We start from the raw sequence: 21,339 nt of genomic DNA, 5'->3' as shown, positions 1-21,339 counted from the left end.
AGTACGTCTTGCGCCGAGATGTTTGGGCGGAAGCCGAATTGAACGTTTGAGAGAAAGCCTGTTGTTTCTAGAAACGGTTGCAGCCGATTCAGAATGACATGCTCGAAGAGCTTGCCGACATAGCTCGTTAAGGAGATGGGGCGCAAATTTTGAAGGGTGAGGGGTTGGCCCGGTTTGGGTATAAATCGCATGCTGGCATGGGTCCAGGCTGATGGGAGCGTCCCATGGAGGGTGGGGACTTTAATATCCGTATAAATACAAGCGGGAAGTTCTTACCACTTATGAGGGAGAACATCCCGTTCCTGTCGCTCGTAACGGCTCCCACACCTGTGACAACCTCGCGAAATATACTCACGCAGACCTCGTCTTTGAGAACCAGGCATTGGTGCAGCAAGTCGAGCATATATCCATCTATTTCTCCGTCCACAAAGCTTCCTTCATCGCAATCAAGAACTGTTAGTGGAGTGTTTCTGGAAGGAATATGCCTGTTGTCTGTAATTGTACAAGTTGTCTGTAATTGTACATGCATGTCTTGGTCGAATTCTTTGCCTCAATCTATCGAAAAGCTGAAACAGCTGATGAGCTGCGCTCAAATTTCGCACTGGGAAGTAACGTAATCGTCGGCAATTTTTATGTTGCTAGTTGTCCCATAAAGGCGACAGCTGGCATTTTATGGCTGCATGTCGTGTTTATTTCTTTAACTTCTTTATTCCTAAAGGGGCTCTCAAACACCTTCCGAGGAGAGCACATCAACTCGCGCATTCAATGCATTGTGTTTTCGTGAACATCTGAGCCAAATAATGCACTTCTACACGCAGCAGAGAACCCACAATGACGCCCGAAAGTCGACGAGCCCTTTCGACTTTTCCATGCTTGCACCCTCCTCCGTTACCTTTTGAGACATGGCTATTGGTTAGGCGTAGCTCCGGCGGGTGAGGTCGCTCCTCCCCCGGCGAAGGGGCCGGCTGCGAAGCGCCGACCTTCCAGCGTGCTAAAAGTGACGAGAGGAGAGGGAAGGGCGCGAAGACGCTGAAATTCAAATTTTCACTACAGATAAGTCAGCTTCGACACAGCTCATAAAAAAATTCTTGCCGCAGGACATTCGTGAAGCGGCGTCCTTTAGCATCCCAGACATACCGCAACTTCATTAGAGTCCCTTTCAGGGTCCCTGTTAAGTGAAGTGCCAAAAAAAAAAATAGAATGAGAACTTGCTAGATGCACTCGCAGCAAATGACAGATCTTGTATCGACCCCATTAGTAGTATATCGCATACGCACACTTTGCAGCATGCTATCTCCTCTCGTCGCCGCCGATGTCGCGTTGTTATCGCTCTCGGCGGAAGAAATAGACCAGGATTTCCCTTCATAACAAGCGGAAACTCGCCTCTAGCAGGATTCTTGAGTGCGGGCGGCAATTGAGAACTCGTGGCGTTCGGGTGTACAAGCGCACGGAGGCGAAATCCGAAAACGCTTTTGTATGTATCTGATGCATGTTAAATAACCCGAGATGGTCGAAATAAATTCCAAGCACCCCAATTTCCATGTGTCGCCATAGAAAACAGCGTGCTTTAAGAGGTACATGGTAATCCATTAAGCTTGAAGTTAAATTTTCAAAGCATAAGCTCATCTAGGTTCCGGATATAGCGTCACACTGTAAATGGTACAGTAATATAGTTTTCCAGGAATATATATAGTTAGAAAATGCCACTGAAAAATGACAACGCCCGCCCCACGCCAAAATAAAAAATAAAGTGCGGCCCTTAGTCGAGTGTACACGGTATTTTTGTGCGGAACTTGCAAAATCGGCATTGCAGCACCCAACAAAACGGATACGCTTTCGACAACGTGGTCATGCTCACTTCGTCACTTCCAGCTCGGCATGTTTCTACCCTATACTGGCTTTGGCTTTCATTTTCTGTGTTACGAAGCCCACGCTCCTCGAGTTCTACGTTCCTGTTTTGCGAGGGCTGAACAAATTTCGGGCATAACGTTCGTTGTTAGCGAGAATACCGTACAACCCCTGTTAAGAAGTTAATCTGCTTGTATCACATGTGGCATGCACAACGTTTCATGCAGAGGCAGATAAGAACTCCTTGTTTGTACCCACTACCATAAGAGCACACTAGGCTGCCTGCGTCAAAGCGTTGCGCTGTCATGGCGTCATAAGCCCGATAGAGTTACTGGAAAAGAGTCAGTGGATAAGAGCCACTTGATACGTATCCAGTGAATCTTAAGTCCGGGCACAAACAGTACCTCCTAGAAAGAAAGGACACCTGCACTACTCCTGTTATGTCACGCACCTTTCTCAATTGACCATGACATAGGATGACCATGACAATCGATTTTTAACTCTCCTAATGTAGAACAAGCGCTAAAAACATTTTTGCTTCAGTAAAAAGGAAGTGACTCTCCTCTATTCAATTTTCAGCATGTATTTCTCTTTGCCGTTGCTATGTTCATCTTTTAAGTTCCATTTTTGCTGTGTGTCACATGAAATGTTTTCATGTGGTGTTGTGATTTGTGTTTTCTCATGCCCCTCCTGCTTGGGCCAAAGCTGGCCTGCAGTATTTTGAAATATATAAATAAATAAAAAGTCAGAGCACAAAGCTCAACAAGCAATGACCACCAAGATAAGAAGCAACTGCCGTCGCTTTTTGAGCCTTGTGTTCTAAGTTCATGCCGTGGCATGGTCAACCGGTAAAGGCGCGTGACGTAACATACGTTACAGGAGGATTGCAGAGGCCTTTACCTTCTAGGAGGCATGACACAACCCGAAAGTTCGTCAAGTATTGTTGGGTTCCCGGTAAACGACGTCGCTGGGTGCGTACACCCCTTGGGAAAAGTTTATGGAATGCAATATTAGTGAGAAATTTTAACCTCGCTGCTCTCTATCAATGCATCATGGAATATATTGTATGAGCATAACTGTCACTGAGCGAATTACACAGTGCATTTTTTTAAACCCACTCCTGCTTAGGGCTTTGCAATAAAGCCAGCAGTCTTTTGTAAATAAAAATAATAAATAAATAAATTTCAGGCAATTAATACTCTTTCGACGCCAAGAAATTCAATTTCTTCGACAGAGTAGCCTTCCAGAAACTTTTGACGGTGGTTGTACATTGGAAACTACCGGCTGTTAGCCACTTCGTGCAATATGCGAATGGCGGCAGTAAGTTGTCTCCTGCGCGATAACTTTTCTGTTGTTCTTTTGTAGTGATCCGGACAATGAGAGAGATAAGCAGCCAGGAGAATAAGATTGGGATGGAACACATTTGGTAGGTACTTTCAGGTGATGAACAGCAGCTCAGCAAGATATTTTAATAGGAAAGTATATAATAGTTCCAGCTTGTCAGTACTCACCTATGAGCCAGAAACTGGGAGGCTGATGAAAAGCTTTGAAATTAAATAGACCTCTCCCTCGAGTAAACAACGTGACGTCACGTAACACACGTGCAGCGACTGCAGCGCTCTCCTTCCTAGCGGCGATGGGCAAAACGCGCTCTCTTCGGCTGGCATCCAACGTTCTCGTACGTGCCTCGGAAGCGATGGAGCTGTCAGAGTACGCGAAATCACTGCCTGAAATCGCCCGGCAGCGATATGTTGAAAAGTTGAAAGTCGACGGGAAACAGTACCCTGACCCCTTCGTTTTGAAGGACTGGAGAAACGACCGGAAATTGTGGCCAAACGTGCGTTTTGGCGACATATACGTTTATCTCGTTCAGACGCCCGGCCCTTACACTACTGAGAGCATGAAGTGCTACCGTTCGCTGAATGCGTACGTTCTTGCAGCGGAAGGGCACGTGCGCCAAGTTTTGGCAGCCGACTTTGGTTTAGAGTGCTGCTTTTTAAAAGCAAAAGTGACCCCGTCGCAGAGGACCACCGGCGAGCCGTACGAAGCGTGGACGCTTTTGCGAGAAGAAGGAAGCGTACAGGCAGCTCACTGCACATGCATGGCCGGGTAAGTTCAAGTGTTCGGCAGGATGTCGAACAACAGCGTTTTAACGCGCTACCTTGATCAGCAGAAAGCTAACTGCATGCGGTAGATTCGAAATGCATTACACGCTAACCGTCATGTCAGAATACTGTTCACGTGTGAAGTCAGCGTACAATAATGCAGTGCGTAGGATGTCACATATTTTGATTGTGTTAGTGCATGCGAGGTCTTATATTTTGATTGTGTTATCCGGTTCTGTATCGCAACCGCCGCCGCCATGGCATCGCTGATTCGATCTCGGCCGCTTGTCGACGGGGCTGAAGCTGAGAACGCTGACTGTGCGCCGGGACGGGGTGCCTGCGTTGGCGGATAAGACGAGAAAAAAAGTTCACAGTGCCATTCACCTCGCTAACTCTTCAAAATCAGCAAGTGAAAGAAAGGAATGCTTCTCACCAGAGATGAAGTGCGCTCCGCATATCCTATCTGCCGGTCTTGGCTTCCATTATCTTCAGGAGATCCTCGTCCCACGGAAAACGAAAAAAGCCTTTCTTGGCACGGTTAGTGCATCCCACGGTACAGCAGCTCGTAGGCATCACGAGACAGGGTCGAGGCACGGGTTCTGGCGCCCGCACTGCGATAGCTTCCTTGCTCGCCCAGCAAAACTATACGGGATCGCACGCAAACGGAGGACTGTTTTGCCCATCGGGTTCCCGGCGTGAGCCGGAAACGTCATCGCTGTGACGTCACTCGCCTCGCGTGACGTACCCGAGGAGAGGTCTATTGAGGACAGCGCAGTGAGATATGGAAAGGAAAAAGACGTGTAGCGTAAAGAGACAGGAAGAGAACAGAACGAGTCAGAAAACAAACACGAGTTAATGATATTCCTAGTGGAAATCAAGAATAAATGGGTATGGGAAGGGCATGTAATTCGAAGGCAATATAACCGGCGATCCCTTAAGATAACGGGGTGGATTCCAAGCGAAAGCAAGAGTAGCAGCGAGTGGCAGAAAGGTTGGCTCATCTGATGAGATCAGGAAGTTTGCGTGGGTAAGGTGGCCGCAACTGGCACAGGACGGGGTTAAGTGGAAATATATGGGCAAGGCCTTTGTCCTATAGCGGATGTAGTTAGGTTCATGATAATGATGACGACGATGATGATGATCATGAAATTATTTGCAGATGTTACATTCCAAGGAAAGTTTGAATATGTCCCCAGGAGCGCGTCACTTTTTGAAGCAGCATACCCGCCAGTGGCAGTGGATGGATGGATGGATGGATGGATGGATGGATGGATGGATGGATGGATGGATGGATGGATGGATGGATGGATGGATGGATGGATGGATGGATGGACGGACGGACGGACGGACGGACGGACGGACGGACGGACGGACGGATGGATGGATGGACGGACGGATGGATGGATGGATGGACGGATGGACGGACGGATGGACGGACGGATGGACGGACGGACGGACGGACGGACGGACGGAAGATTGGAGCGTCCCCTTTGGAAAGGGGGGGGGGTGTGCAAGTGCCACCAAGTTCGGCTTTTTTGTTTGTATTGTAAACACAACTGTAATTAAAATGTTTAAAAGTAATTAAACAAACTGTCATTAAAATTCGACATTTTCTTTCAATACGGTTTCCTACACTTCGAAGCTTATGTCACCTATCTGCTTTTGAACCACCAATCTTCCAATCCCTTTTTGCTAACTTCCACTGCAGATTTATTCACATGACCATTGTTATCTCTAAACCCTGGGGCCTCAGGAAGAGTGACTGGGCCTGCATCGCCATCCGGGTGGATACCATCAAATTTGAGTATGAGGTGTTCAATTGTTTCTACAGATTTACCACACACAGCACGTTTGACATCTTCTTCGTTGATTTTTTTTTTGTAGCTGCGCGTTCTAAGACACCCTGACCTAGAGAGAGAGAGAGAGAGGGAAAGGCAGGGAAGTTAACCAGAAAGGATTCCGGTTGGCTACCCTGCACAGGGGAAGGGAATGAGGGGAATTAAAGAGGAAAGAGAGAAGTAACGGGAAATAATCACAGTCTGTCAATTAAGGCAGTCGCTCTCAAAAAGCGAAAGAGTGCCTTGTAAGCCTTGATGGCAGTTGACTGTTGTGGCCACGGACCGAGGATCTTGGCCTCTGTGAAAGGGCGAGGGTCCAGGCGGTCCAAAGCACATCGCAGCTTATGTCTTTCGGCTACAAAGGCAGGGCACTCACACAAGATATGGGTGATTGTCTCATCACAGGCGCAGTTCACACAAGAAGGGCTGTCGGCCATCGCGATCCGGAAAGCATACTTATTCGTGAAGGCAACACTGAGCCATAGACGACACAGTAGTGTTGCTTCACGACGCCTGACCTAGCTAGCTTCAAAAAGTAGGGCACTGCCTCTTGAGTTATCATAGAACAATTCCTTCCTGATCTACCTTTTCCAGTATCGATATAGTTTTACACTATGCTTCTTTTCCATTGAATTAATCCAATTTTTACCTTCTGCGTTCTTAACCTGTCGTTTAATGCCCTTTCTTTATCCGTCCTCGTGTCCGGCATACTTGCTGGTTAGCCTCCTAGTTCCTTTCCGCCACTGTGAGTCAACGCTCTTTCTTTATAAGTATTTGAATATCTTAGCTGCCCACCTGTTATCGTCCAATTTCCTCAGGCGTTCTTCATATAGTATTTTACTCTGAGCTTCCCGTGATTCGAACGATGCCCAGCCCATATCCCCTTGTACTGCCTCGTTTGTGGTTTTGCCGCGGACACCTAGTGTTAGTCTCCCAACAGCTTTCTGATTTACTTCGAATCTCGATTGAACTTTTGCCCTTAAACACAGAACCGCGTTCCAGAAAGTAGGGGTGTGCGAATATTCGAAATTTTCGAATATATTTCGAATACTATATTTTTAGTATTCGTATTCGATTCGAAAATCCAAGTATTCGTGTTCTTTCGAATATTAGAACCGACGCGAATATTCGTATATAGCCGAATATTCATTGTGAGCACCGGCGTTCAATTCGGTCCGCAATCCCTATCGACCGAGACATAACAACATGGCGGCGCCCAGAGCAATGCGCATGGATGAAAGAAAATTTTTTCTTAGAATTTTTCCTTCCTCCAAGGGCCATGCCGTAGCTGACTGCGATGCTGAGCTTTTTTGCGGCTACACCTGCGAAGCTGCTATAATCAGAGCTGTGCGTGTTGGCTGTGCACGAAGTACCTTGCAATACGTGCTAGGTCAGTGCCAAGTGAGAGGGCATTTTCTGTGGCTGGAGGCGTCGTTCCAGCTAGAAGGGACTGCTTCTGCCTGACCATCATGTGGAGCAGCGGGTTTTCCTTCACGACAAACTTTTATGTCCATCCCAGCAACGCGCTTTTGTGCTGATGGCAAGCTAGCCTTAATCAATGCTGTGTACTAGCCATCCTTTCTGATATTTCCACTCTACTAAGAATAATGTTCGAGACTTTTATACATTTGTGCAGCCACACATACCTTTTGTGTTCATTTAATCATCGATAGTTGATGTTCTTTGGTGCTCAAATAAATGTTTTGTAGTGGTTAAATGCGTCTGTCCTTGATTATTCGATATTCGATTCGATATTCGGAATCAAGTATTCGTATTCGATTCGTATTCGAAAAATTTGATATTCGCACACCCCTACCAGAAAGTAAGCCCCGACACCATTATTCCTTCCCAAATACCTCTTAGTACTTCATATTTTTTTGTACCCCCATAATGCCCTATGTTTCATTATCCCGGCATCTCTTCGGCTTTTTGCCATAAGAGACTGTTCGTGCTTTTCCATGTATGTGCCCTTCGTTTAGCCTTATTCCGAGATATTTGTATTCGGCCACTATGGATATTTCATGGCCTTGTAGTGTCAGCACCTGATCAGTTGTATCGTTGAAAATCAGCACACCTGACTTTAGTTGCGCTAAAACTGAAACCCAGAGCGTCTCCTTCGTCTCCACAACGACTAACCAGAGTTTGCAAATCTTCTTGGCTATCTGCTAAAGCACAATATCGTTCGGATACGTTAAACCAGGAAGCCGTCGCTCAACTGCATTTCCGCCTAATCTTTACGACAGATAATAACGTAGATTACTTCCTTGTAGCCTTCTTTTCATATTTATCACATGTAGCATGAACAGCAACGGTGATAGAGGACAACCTTGCCTTAATCCTTTGTGTACCTCCACTGTTGTCGTACTCTTTATCCCTTCCCATGTAATTTCAACTTTATTATCTCGGTGGATTTCCTGTGGAAAATCAGCTACCTCATGACCGATACCTTCATCTTTTAATATGTTCCACAAGAGCTCCCTGTTCGCGTTGTCGTATGCACCGCTTATGTCCACAAAGGCTAAATACAGAGGTCTGTTTTCCGCCTTAGCTATTTCTGTGCATTAGGTATCTCCGCCGCCAGTGCCCTCTGTACATGCTGTCGTCGAATAATAAGCGCTGCTGCTCTTCCTCACCTAAAGCCCCTCAATAGCCTCACCCACACATTACAGCCCAGACCTGGGCCGCAATCAGACTCCAGGCTGTTTTCCAAGATAAAGGAACATCTGGACGGTACGTCTTGCCCTCTGAAGAAGAGGTCGCCAATTCAGTAGGCCGTCGGTGCCGCCAACAGCCACTACGACGATTTGTGCGCACTCGCGTACTAGTGGTGAAAATTGTTCCCCGTTGGTAAAAACTACTAAATGGGAAAGCGCACCTTTGAGGTTTTAATTTGGATGCAAAGTCTTTGAATTCCATCACTCAATAAAAAAATTTTTCTCCCCAGAGGGCTGAACTTATTGAATGCCTCTCGAGCGCCACGATTCAAGCAAATAAACGGCCATTGTCATTGTAAATTGCCGCGTTTTCCCCACAGTCGCCTGGCTGCGATGAAGGAACGTAAAACCGAGGCTGCCTCTCGCCGGTTTTGCCTCTTCAGCTTTCCAACCAACTTGATTACATGTAATACCCGCTCTACATAGTTTCCATTCCGTCAGACGCGACCTGTGGAGTGGACAGACGTGTCGGCTATAAATAATGTATTTGTTCAAACTGTTCTATGTGAAGGTCCATATGATAAAACGATCCACTGGTTTGGACAACGTCCACCTCGTAGTCCGCGCGTTAACAAGGTTGGATGAAGCCGAGGAGTTCGAGCTTCCAAATTTTGTCCCCCCTCCCCCCACCCCGTCATCTTGCCTTTGTAAAATCTTTTGGAATTTAAACCAAAATATAAAAAAATACATTATGCGCATCCTATGTTTTCCGCCTTTGTTCCTTGTTTCCCCTGCAAACCCCTCTGCCCAATTTTAAAATCCGACCATCATTTCTTTCACTCCCCCCCCCCCCCCCCCCCCCTCAAACACACATCACACTGAGAGAAAAGGCTGTGCCGACAGTAAGAGATATCACTGCACATTTCAGGCACTTCAAAGTTTTAAATTTACCATTCTGACGAAGAAAAAGAATAGATGAGTGCCATTTGCCAGAAAAGTCAGTGCCAAGCAACAACGACAAAGTAATAAGACTTCCCCGGCTCACTGAACATTCGCCTTCGTTTTGGGCGGGAGCACGGGCTTGTCTGTTTCAGTGCTGGCATGGAACTAAAATTTTTCCCCCGTACGTACTTTTTTTTTTAAGTGCCATAGTTTTGTTTTCATCCATTTCTACTTTCAAGTGACCTTATTTCATGATAGTTAACGAAGGCCAAACCTTCCTTTACATTTTTAGTTGCTTGGCCGCAGTGGCTGCAGGCGACAATCATTTTATGAGTCAGTAGCCTTGCTTGTTCGTCCTCGTCTTATTTGCTCCGTTGCTCGCTGGTGTCTCAATCAAACTTTCTCATATCTCTCATGGTCTGTCGAGCTTGTCTTCCGACGTTCGACCATGGGCTGCCGTTTTAGCCACAGTCGAATTCTTTACAGCACCACAGAATGTTGTACCAGCAGCCTGCATTGCCAGAGAGTATGCAAGATTATCGTTAATTAATTTATACCTGCAACTAGCTAAAAAAAAAAAATACTGGTACTTCGGAAAAGAAAAAATGCTGTCGTCGTGTTTTCTTTCCGCCTAGACGTAAAACGAATCTAGAACTATTTTCTTACAACTTTTTTTATCGTCCGCAATCTGATAATAAACTGGTGCAATGTAATAATTTTGTTGGCGTGGGTTTTTCTCGAGATATTTTGTTATTGCGCATGAGTGCACATGCATTGCCCCAGTTGTAAAGATAACGACGCGTTCGCGATCACTGTGAATAATATGACGAGAATTGTGCAAAGAATTTTTTTGTTATTCTGATGCTCCTTATCATGACAGGAAACTAATGAGGTGGGAAAATTGAGTAAGGCACGTGATATGGCTCTCCTTCCACCCGCCCTTTGGAGCGCACGATAACAAAACCAAAACTTCAGACTGTTTGTTTCAGCTTAGTCCTGTGGCTTGGCTTGACATTCGACTACAGATCTTTCTCGCACCTTCTTTTGCTGCTGCCTTGTTTGTTTACGTGTCTTTTGGCAGGCTTTCCCGTTCGCGAATAGGGATTAGCGGCTTTAACTGCGCTCTCATTTGTGCTAAAAGCTTGCTCATAAGTTGTGTTTAACCTTCAGCGGTCGGTTGTTTACCTGCAAGTAGAAAGTCACTCGCGTGCGGGAACTCCTCTGCGCGAATAGCTCTGCGACGCGCGAGCCGCATGGCGCCGCAAATTAAAATAGGCTGCGCGGTTGTCGACTGCGCGGGACAAGCGTTCTCTATGTTATCTCTTTGGCAGGCCATGCTGCGCACGGGTGCGTCAGCAGCGTCAACGAAAACAAACATCCCACTGGTTCCTGGCTGTCTGTGGAAAGAGTGAAGGCTTCCCGCCCCTTCGCCGATGGCTCTGATAAGTCAACCGCAAAGAAGCCGAGGAGCCACAATTTCACTCCCCGTTCCCACATGCCGCACATGGTATCCTTACAGCAAGAGCTGCCCGAACGGCGTGCGAGCCGTGAACACCGATCTAGCTGGACATCGACACGACACAACATGGGCGTGAAGCTACAGACCGCGTACGTACGGATTGACGACCGTTGCGCTTCTTTTGTGCAACTCGGCTGCAAGCGCAAACACGTATGCCGGCTTTTCACTCTAGCCGTTCGTAATTGTGTTGTCGTTTGTGCAGTGACCTGAAGGTAATCATTCTGGGGGACTCGAGTGTCGGCAAGACCTCCTTCCTCATACGATACCTCGAGAAGCGGTTCGAAGAATACCCAAAAGTAAGTTTTGGCTCCCGTGTTTTCCTCCGGCACCGTCTCCTTATGTCGCCAGTTCCTGACTTTTTGTAACTGCATGTTGAAGGTACTTGGTCTCTCTTTCGTGGATATAAAAGATTTATTCCTCAGTGATAACGTTAACAACACTACGTTGCCGCTAAACGGTTGCCGCGTAATCAGGCCATGGCCGGTAGAGCTGTTTATCTTCCGCGTCGCTATCGTGAGCAAAAGCCGCAACTGAAACAAATTGGAGTGTAAACATGAGCAACTCCCGATTGTTTGCCTGAAATATGCATAAGGGAACGGCATTCGTTGCTGCCTTCCGAAGGCATGCATTTGGCAGCACATGCATGCTCGGACGTAATCGCAGGTTTCAAAGTTACGATAAGCATACATCCTCTGACTCATTAGTGTGCATTAATTGGCATGAACGGCTGAAGTTGTAGTATTTCCGGCCCCTGCACACGCATTTACAGATGCAGCAAAACCGCACGGCAGGAATGTTTTAATATGCTGTCTGCAGTGTCTGCCGTCGGATACAACTTAAGTCTGCAGTGAAGCTCCGCCCACATTCAGCCTCCGCGCGCAGAATTCCTCCACGACAAAAAGTAGTCTGTGGCTGAAACATTTCTTGTTACGTAAACAAGAAGCTTAGCACAAGAAAAAAGTTACGAGCTCTACAGTTTTGATACGTGGATTGTTTGATATAGTCAAGCATTAAAAAATTGATTTCGTTTACAGTTGCGATTCGCCAGCGGAGTAATACAAAACGCCGCGGACCGCGGCCCAGTGTTAGCAACTGCTGTTTTTATAAGTTGTATCCTACTATAGTTGTAATTTCCACATTTCCGTTCTTTCTGACTCATAGGCCACACTAGGTGCAGCGTTCACTTTGAAAATGAGGGGGAAGCACAACATTGCCATATGGGTAAGCATTTAGCGATTTGACTTTACTTGTGCGTTTTAAAAATATATGTTCAAAACATGTCATAATCTATGGCTCTCAAAAACTTGTTTCTAAGCTCATTGGCATCTTCGAGTACTTACCAGTCTTCTTGTTTGCCCAGGACACAGCAGGACAAGAGCGCTATGTTGGCTTGAGCATGTTCTACTGCAGAAATGCTGACGTTGCTATAATGGCATTTGATGTTACCTCTCGGGAAAGCTTCAAGGCACTAATGTAAGTGATCTAGGCACTTTTATAGGACTTTCATTGGAACTTGCAGTGCTGGTAGTTTGTGTCATGGACAAACATTGCTGTGTGCAATGTATGCATTTTCTTGCCAAGTAGTGAAAAATGCACTGCCTGCGTTTAAAGCCCTGCCTTTCAACTCTCTTTAGCTTTAGTTGAGATAGTTTTACTGATGCCTCATAAATGTCATAAATGTGTAGGTTATACCCCAAACTCCAGTACGGGCATTTAGGAACCCTTACAGCTGCAGTGAACTATACGGTAAAAAATCGTAGGTTATGCATCCTATTGCAATGAAAACTGGGCTGTTTTTATTGACATGCGCATAAAAACAATCCACGGATCATTGGACTAGTTCAGTTGGTTTGTTTTATGCTACCGGCAGCACACAACTACATCCTTTTCTTGTTGGGTTTTTAATGTCCCTGAATAGTCAAGATTTGATCCATATACTGGACTAAGCGCATGGCTCTTCATTGTTTTGTCAAGGTGCCAAGAAAGTTTAGTTTAGTTTTATGGGGATTTAACGTCCCAAAGCGACTCGGGCTATGAGAGACACCGTTGTGAAAGGCTCCGGAATTTCGACCATTTGGGGTTCTTTAACATGCACTGACATCGCACAGTACACGGGCCTCTAGAATTTCTCCTCCAAAGAAATTCAACCGCCGCGGCCGGGATCGAACCTGCATCTTTCGGGTCAGCAGCAGAGCACCATAACCACTCAGCCACCACGGCGGCAGGTGCCAAGAAAGGAGGAGGCTTTAAGATTCTAGAAAGGCCTTTCAAAACTATTCAGTCTTGGATACCTTGCACAAATCCTTCTGTTTATCCGCAACATGCTGCCGTGCTGCCGTAGTGTTCTGCCACATGTGACGTAAGAGGGAGGCTGGAACAGGGGTGTGGATTTATTGCTCTTTTTACTCTGTTAACCTGCCCAGAGTACTAGTTCTGCTCACTTCAGTTGCAAACAGTTCGCTAGATAGTTCTTCCTGCAACATCGTTTATGGGATCTGCGATGTGTGGTGCAGCGAAGCAAAACAGCATCTGCCATAACAAGGTGTGGTGTCAAGGCTCATTGCATGCCTGGCGCGAAAGTGCCGGGAGCCTAGACCTATTGTGGCAGCTGGCACAGCAATGCAGTTCTGCTTTGCTCCACCACACATTGCAGATCCCACAAACTTTTGCAGCTGACAGTACCTGTGTAACTGTGCAGCCGTTTGATTTAAGCGTGCCAGTTTTGATTTAGAACAATCTTTCTTGCCTGTTGGGAAAATATATATTCTGCCCACTGTAGACGTCCTTGGGCAGTTCATGGCAGCCAAACATGTGCACGGGTCTCTGCAGTGCACCCCACTTCTTTATGTCTATTCAGAGTGCCACTGCCCCCTTTGCCCCTTTCTGGAGATGTCTATGATCAGAGACATTATTTAGCATCCCTTTATGGAACCTCTGGGTCCCTCCAAGAATCTTGCGGATTCTTGTAACAGATGTTCATAGAGTAAGGTGTCTCAGTGTTCATAGTGAAATTCATTACAGGACGGAGTGTCAGGCATTCGGATCAAAGTCGCTGCTCTTCAGATTTGCCATGTGAACCGGTTATGGCCAAAGCTGTCTCAGTGATTCTTTTCCTTTTATGGTCCTTGGACGCGTCTCAACCTAGCATTCGAGGACTATATGTTGAAATGCAAAATGTTAGTGCATGCATGAATAGCATAGTACTGAAGAGGTGGCTTTGCTTTGTTCTAATTTTTCATGCTCATTAATTGTTGACACATGGCAGGTATGACTTGCGTGTGTTGTTGGGTGCTGCATTTATTATTTATTTTATTTACACATACCTTACAGGCCTCTGGAGAGGCATTGTGTAAGGGAGGTCAAATACAGAAGTTTGTGTAAAATAGGTTTGAAATAAAAAGCCTAGCAAGAGTGCAGTAAAACAGATGTAAACAAGTGAGTTCAGATAACATATCACAGTTCACAAAAATTGCTCAAGGTACAAGGCAACTATGCGTCATGGAACAAAAATGGGTGAAATGCACAAAGGGTTCCACAAAAGCAAGAGAAAATATTTCTGGCATACATGAGGATAGCTGTGCATGAACAGAACCAATGAGGCAGAATTCTCAAGCAGCTGAAAATAAAGCTATATGAATCATGAGTATATGAATGACGTGCTAAGCGTTATCAACCAAGTGTTTGAGTAGATGTTCACAAAAGGTGTCATGAGTATGCTGCAGGGCGATGCAATCCGGAAGATTGTTCCAGAGGCGGATGGCGGATTAATATATTTTCTTCACTTGCACAATGAAATTTGTGACCTTGTGGCCTTGTTCACTATATAAGAAGCTGCTGTTTCTTTTCATGAAGCTTCCATAGTTTGACATCATTCTACTACTCTGCGTTTTTACTCTGCTCGTATTGCCCAGACTGCGTTGTGAACTGTAACTGGGCAGTGGGAACTGCAATGCACTGTGGACTGAAAATGGGTTTCCATTCATGTCAGCCACTCTTCTGGCAGTTGGCAATTTTCAGAGGAATAGGTTTGCTAAGAATAGCTGGCGTCACAAGTCATTGTTTGAGTGGCTGGAGCACTGCTTGAGAACATGTTGAGCAGTTGCCAAGCATGCGTTTAGGCGGAATGAGATATCGAAAGAATTGGAAAGTCTCTGGTTCAGCAACAATGGCTCGATTAACCCTGTTCAGATTTTCCAGCTTAGGTTGTTCAGCAAATCGCTTCTAATGGATGGCTTCCTTTTTCCATCCAGTGCTTTCATTTTCCAATTGCAACAATTTCTTTGGAGGAGAAATTCTAGAGGCCCATGTGCTGTGCGATGTCAGTGCACATTAAAGAACCCCAGGTGGTCGAAATTTCCGGAGCCCTTCACTACGGCGTCCCTCATAGCCTGAGTCTCTTTGGGACGTTAAACCCCATAAACCAAACCAAACCAGCAACACTTCTTGCTTTGAGCTGGTGCTCGTTAAAACCACCACATGGGCACCTGGAGTGCTCCATTAAGACATCCCAGATAGCTGACATGCATTTGAGCATTAAATCTTCTTATACCTTACCATACCACATTGTGTTGTTTCTTTCACAGGACGAGGTACGTCCAGTTACTGAGCATGGTGGATGACTTTGCTTTGAAGGTGATTGTTGGAACCAAGATTGACCTGCTAGGCACAGCAAAACGGCAGGTTGGTAAAGTCAACTTGATTCTTTTATGCAGTGATTGCAACATTCAATGGCTGCAGTGCGCAGACTTGGCCGAAGCTGCCAACTTGGCATGTTTTTCATTACGTTTAGTATTCAGTACTGACCTCTGAGGGCAGACCATTGCAGAAACATGCTTAATTAAGGACTGCTATGCTAATTCTAAAAGTGTTTCAACAAAATTTTTTCTATTGGTCAAATTGAAAAATTAATTTGGTTGCTGCAGAATTTCTGCAATTTTCTGCGATAGCCAGTGCCCTTCTTAAGAAAGTATTGGGTAGAACATTGGAAAGGGCGTTTCAAAGAGCCTCGGTATTTATTTCTTCTTTGAATCTGAGAGTAGTCTTTGCCATTTCGAATTTTCCTGCTCTCATTGCTGTGAACCTTGCAGCACTGTAGCTCAAAAACGCCTTGAATACTTGCAGTCAGATTTATAGAATGCAGTATTGGCAAGAAATATTTATTGCTGCCACTGCAGACTTGAATGGGCATGTGCAGTTCAGTTTTCAGTGTGGTGATTTAAGTGCGCCATTCAATCTCAAGAGTGCAACCCAGATGCAAAGAAATTAAATTTCTTTGCCAAAGTCTCATACCATTACCTCATGACAGCGGGTGTACACCTTCCATGTGTTTATCGCATCCAGAGTGCGAAAGAAAGCAGATCGAAGGTGCAGGACAGGATGCCTGCTACTTCGTACTCATGTTTATTTGAGAATTTTCTGCAAAATAAGGGAGCAAAAACAAAACTGCTCAGGTGCAAAGCGGGCCGCCGCGGTGGCTCAGTGGCTATGGTGCTCGGCTGCTGACCCGAAAGACGCGGGTTCGATCCCGGCCGCGGCGGCTGGAATTTCTTTGGAGGAGAAATTCTAGAGGCCCGTGTACTGTGCGATGTCAGTGCACGTTAAAGAACCCCAGGTGATCGAAATTTCCGGAGCCCTTCACTACGGCGTCTCTCATAGCCTCAGTCGCTTTGGGACGTTAAACCCCATAAACCAAACCAAATCAGGTGCAAAGCATATGGGGAATGCTCAGCTGAAACTTGAGAAAAATGACAAAGCAGCACAGGGCAATCTAGTCGCGTGCCTCTGGAATATTGGCCAGTTCGCAGGTGTAGCCCTGTCTGATGGGAAGTCCCGCTCCTCCCATTTTGAAATTGTGCCCAGCCATTACAAGCTGACAGGCCTTTCACATAGAAAATTCTGCGTACCCATATCGCCTGTCTACCCATGTCGTTCTTCAATGGCAAAGTTGCCTTTTTAGATGGCTCGCTGGATTGCCTTACTTTCCTTTTTTTTTTCTTCTGGGTTTTTGGCTGTGCATTCTTCATATGCCATGTGGCTGCATCACTATTTCTTTCTCTTCTTATTTTATAGCAAGCTCTCGAATAAACTTGCTTTTGAATAGTGTGCATCCTGTCTTCTTCTGTCCTCGACCGTTCCTTTTGTGCTTCAGATGTGATGAATGTGTACCGAGGCTCCCATCTTTTCCCCTTAGCACAGTTCCATATGTTTGTATGAGAATGAGAGCCAGAACTTTTTTTGAAGCCTTAAGTTTCCTGAAAATACGATGTGCCCTTTCATAGTGTATTGCAGGGAGACTTTTCCTTCTAAGTATTGCAGTGTAGATTTTTTATGCTTCAAGGCTGCTGTATCTTATCCAACAGTAGATTGTGCCTTAGGTGGCATAACCGGCATTGTTTCAATTTTGAGTTTAGTAGTCTCAGTACACTTCATTGAGTACTGTGATGAATAGCACTAATGCCCTTCTCATCAAGCTCGCCGTAACTTTTCAAACTTGTTCTTGGCTCTAACTAGCATTCTTTGTTCTTATCCCATGACACGGTTCTTGCACCCGCAGTGCAACCTGCCGTTATCTTGCATTGCTTGGATTTCATGGAAGTCTGTGTATGCAGTCCAGTATGATCGAATATGGACCACCTGAAGGAAATATTTCTGCGTGCCAGTCTTTTTCGGTAGATTTATTCGTCTTTAGTGTAAACATTTTTTGTTTAGGCAAAGGACAGGTTGAAAATGCAGAGATCACTCTACCTTGCGCATTCTTGCCGCTTTATATGTACAGCAATGTGAGCAAGATTTTTATTACCCTAACCACATAGTTGGTTGCCTATGTATTGAGTGCAGGACACCTGTGAAATCTGTGGAAGCGCTTGAATGCCTCGGTAAGAGGCCTTTTTTTTTTCCATGTATGGTTTTATGGTTTACAATGCCTGTGTATCATGTCAGTACAACTTTTCATTTGCTGCAGCATATTGATGCGATACCGTTAAGGGTCGCATGTCGCAGAAAAGCCAGTGTTGTCATCAGCATTGTTGACCGGGAGGAAAGAATTCTAATGGAAGCAAAGAATTTTTTAAAAATTGAGCTGAAAAGACAATTGCGTTTAGTTGGGCTTGGGTGGGGAATCGAACCCAGGACCTTTCGGTAGAAAAACGGGCGCACTACCCATAGGCCATGAAGGCTGACTTGTTCAAGCTGAATAAGGGTGGAACTAGTGAATGCATTGTGGTCTTTGACTTGGTGAAGTGTCTTAAACACATGTACTGACATACATGAGTAATTATGAGTAGGCTAATTAGGATAGGTAATTGAGTAGGTGATGCGAACAGAACCCGATCACACTGTTGCATTCTACTCTTAAAAGCGCAGCTTAAGCGCCCTCAATTTTTGCATGACTGCCTGTGAAGAAAGCTCCTAGCAGCTTCTAGAACAGTTTCAGCTTTTGTTGGCCACTTGAGCGAGGCTGTTCTAGGGGCTCATTGGATATGAAGAGCCATAGGAAAGGCTCATTCACTTTTCTTGAAGCGTATAAAATTGCACTACTTTTGTTTTTAAGGTATTGGTGACTAGGATAATGTGCTTCAAGTTGCCAAACCTTTGTTTAATTTCGTTTTACGCAGCTATATGCAGAACCAGACCATTTGCAAATGTTTCTGTGAATGAGTTGTTTTTCATGATCCATGCTTATGAATAGCTCTCTATGGAGTTTTTATGAGCAACCACAGAGTGTGTCAACGAAGCACAATTGTAATGGCTAATGTATTTCTGGCTGTTTTTTTCCATAGGTTTCTGTAGCCGAGGCAGAAACTTTTGCGAGGAGCTTAAACCCAGGTCTGCCCAAGGACAAGGTGCCCTACTTTGAGACGTCAAGTGCAACAGGGGAAAACATTGACCAAGTCTTTGAGTACATTTTCGAGTATTGCAGCCGCGAACGTGGTCTGCTGTCTTGTTGCCTGAAGAATGTTCACGAAAAAGACCTCAAGACCGTCACTCTCACACCAGGCACGTTCAAAATAGGCAGGAGTGTCGCAAATTGTTGCATATGATACTGGCATGCTTGACACCTGCACTCCCCACCACAAGACAGGCCAGCCTGGTATAACATTGACTCAAATGCATTTATGTAAATACCTTGTGCAGCCTTCAGGCAGCAGGGTCATGTACTACACTTGTCAGGCCTAAGTCCACTCTACCACTGACAGTGTCGTGGACATTATTTATGCTGCCTTGACTGCACAAAATGCTGTGATACCTTGTGATGAAATCTTGACTCCCCTGGTCCTCACAGGCCATAAGTTTTTATTGTATAAATGTCATGAATGTGTAGGTATATTTAAATTAATACCTGTATGTGCATGTTTTTAGTCTGTATATATATACTTGGTACATGTACATTTATATAATGACCACAAAGAATGCATGAGGCAATAAAATGTGTACTTGACCATGCCTTAAAAGTGTTGCAGTTTCAATTTTCTTTTCTAGACAACTCTGATTTTAGTTTCTAGATTTTCATAACTCTCTGCATGTCCTTCAAAACATGGTTATCTTAGTATTTGTGAGGGTCAAGTGGTAGACAGTGGTTTTATCTTGTCTACTGCAGGCGTGCCAAGCATTTTGTTTTGAACTTGCGCATTGTTCTTTTGTCTGGTAAGGCATGTACGTACATGTTGTTGGTCTGTTTTTGTCGCAAGTACCAGTTTCGGGAAACCAAGAATGCAGCACTTGTTTCATATAAGCACTGTTCAGTTTTACCCCGGTGCTTGGGGACACTCAGCCAGAATACAAGGCTGGGCACTTTTGTAGTTTATGCTTGTAGCTCAGTTTTTTAGATAGTACTTGTTATGAGAGCCCTGGGACCCAGTGCCTACTTTTTTTTTTTCTCCAGTCTGAATTATCTTCTGGCGGTTCTAAAAATGTTCAAGCTATTGTTATTGGTTGTTAGTTGGGGCATTTGTGCTTGCAAAGCTTAGCTGTTGGTCGTGCTGATGTAAAGACAGGTTCACAGACAAAAATGCTTAGGTATAGAATGAAGGGGTGAAAAGCCAAGATACTGTTTGGTAGTGCAAATGAGATTCTTTGAGGTGAAATAGTTCTGGAGAGCAAACAAACCTTTAACCACTTTTGTACTGTAGCAAGAAGTGAAGACTGAACAGTGTAGATGAGGGTGATGACAAGACTTATTAAATATTGGAGAGCCAGCAAATGTCAGTCAGAGTTCACCAGTCATTCCTCCTTGCATTTCTTTTTATGTAACGTGTTACCTGCCAAGCCTGGGGGTATACAATATCAAATTTTGTTGAATTGCAAGCTAGTAGAGAGCTGGCAGACATGGTGCTAGAGGGCTGAGTACCCGTTAATGTTGCTGCACTTCCCTGTTTGGGCAAACTTGCTATTGTTAAATCGAGTGACCACACACATAAGCAGTTAGATTTTTAGTGAAAAAACTCTGAGGTGATTTGTTAGCTCTACCTTATACGACTGCTAAAATGTAAAACTCGGCTGCAGCTTGTAACACTCAACTGAAGGGTTGACATTAAGTTGTTGCATACCACTTCTTTTCTCTCTTTGGCCTCATGTTTCTCTTCCTTAACTGTAGTGTCAAGAGTGGTTATTTGGCACGAACATAATGGTAGTCTTGTGCATGCAGCTAAATTGTAGCATGCGTTTCTGCTGTCTAAATGTAAATAAGCCGGCCGTTACACTGTAACGACAAATTATTGCTTCCGCTTTCGCTCTCAGCTTCTGTCTCTCATCCGTAGTAGTAATATTGTGGAACGGCTGGACTAGGGCATTTGTGTAAGCAAATTTCACTGCTGCAGCTTTCCTGTGGAGAATCAGATGTACAGCACGATAGCTGCGGGTCTGATTTCAACGCATACTGCTGGTTGGAAAGGTGGCTGCTTGCCGGAAGGCTGCAGAAAAATAATGGTTGTTCACCCCCTCAACATCCGGTTTGAGCTTGAAATGTGGTGTCCACTATTTTTCCGCTGTGCTATACATTGTCTTACCTGCGCGAGTTATAGGAGTGACTTTAGCCGGAAACTTCCCAGCCTGAAAGGTATGTACATTTCCTTATCTTTCACAAGACAATTCGGAATGTGAGGCAGACGCTTAGAATAATGTTTGCCATATTAAACTTTGTGCGGCTTCGGCGAGCATCGCACGCGGGCGGGCGGGCGGGCGGGCATACTTCCAGTCCAGAGCCCACGAACGGCAGGTTGCTAGGAATTTCGACTAGATTGTCAAACATATACACTCCAAGGTGTCTCACTGGTATGCATGACACCCATCGCCTCCAGTTTACTGTTTTGGAAGCTTCGTTGCTAGTACAGTGAGTAGAAATCTGAACGCCGCGGTGGAGTGGCAATAGTCAAGCGCAACACTTCACCAGAGGCAAATTTCACTCTCTCTTGATGCCAAATGCCTTAGTGCGAACA

The 21,339-nt window shown here is 45.2% G+C and overlaps 1 protein-coding gene across 1 annotated transcript; it reads left to right on the top strand.

Annotated features, from left to right (window-relative positions):
• The first annotated feature begins 5,736 nt into the window (after positions 1 to 5,736).
• On the top strand, positions 5,737 to 19,356 carry LOC149370990 (ras-related protein Rab-7a-like). Its single transcript, XM_089564204.1, has 7 exons — positions 5,737 to 5,757; positions 10,719 to 10,995; positions 11,109 to 11,202; positions 12,068 to 12,127; positions 12,267 to 12,379; positions 15,490 to 15,586; positions 18,685 to 19,356. Exons 2-7 carry the CDS (start codon positions 10,883 to 10,885, stop codon positions 18,943 to 18,945), a joined length of 738 nt encoding a protein of 245 aa, XP_089420330.1. The 5' UTR covers positions 5,737 to 5,757; positions 10,719 to 10,882; the 3' UTR covers positions 18,946 to 19,356.
• Positions 19,357 to 21,339: the final 1,983 nt, after the last annotated feature.

This window comes from Amblyomma mixtum, chromosome 1 (genome assembly GCF_055824585.1).
Source record: "Amblyomma mixtum isolate Tamu chromosome 1, ASM5582458v1, whole genome shotgun sequence".
NCBI lineage: Eukaryota > Metazoa > Arthropoda > Arachnida > Ixodida > Ixodidae > Amblyomma > Amblyomma mixtum.
This window is presented reverse-complemented; position numbering and strand designations above follow the sequence as displayed.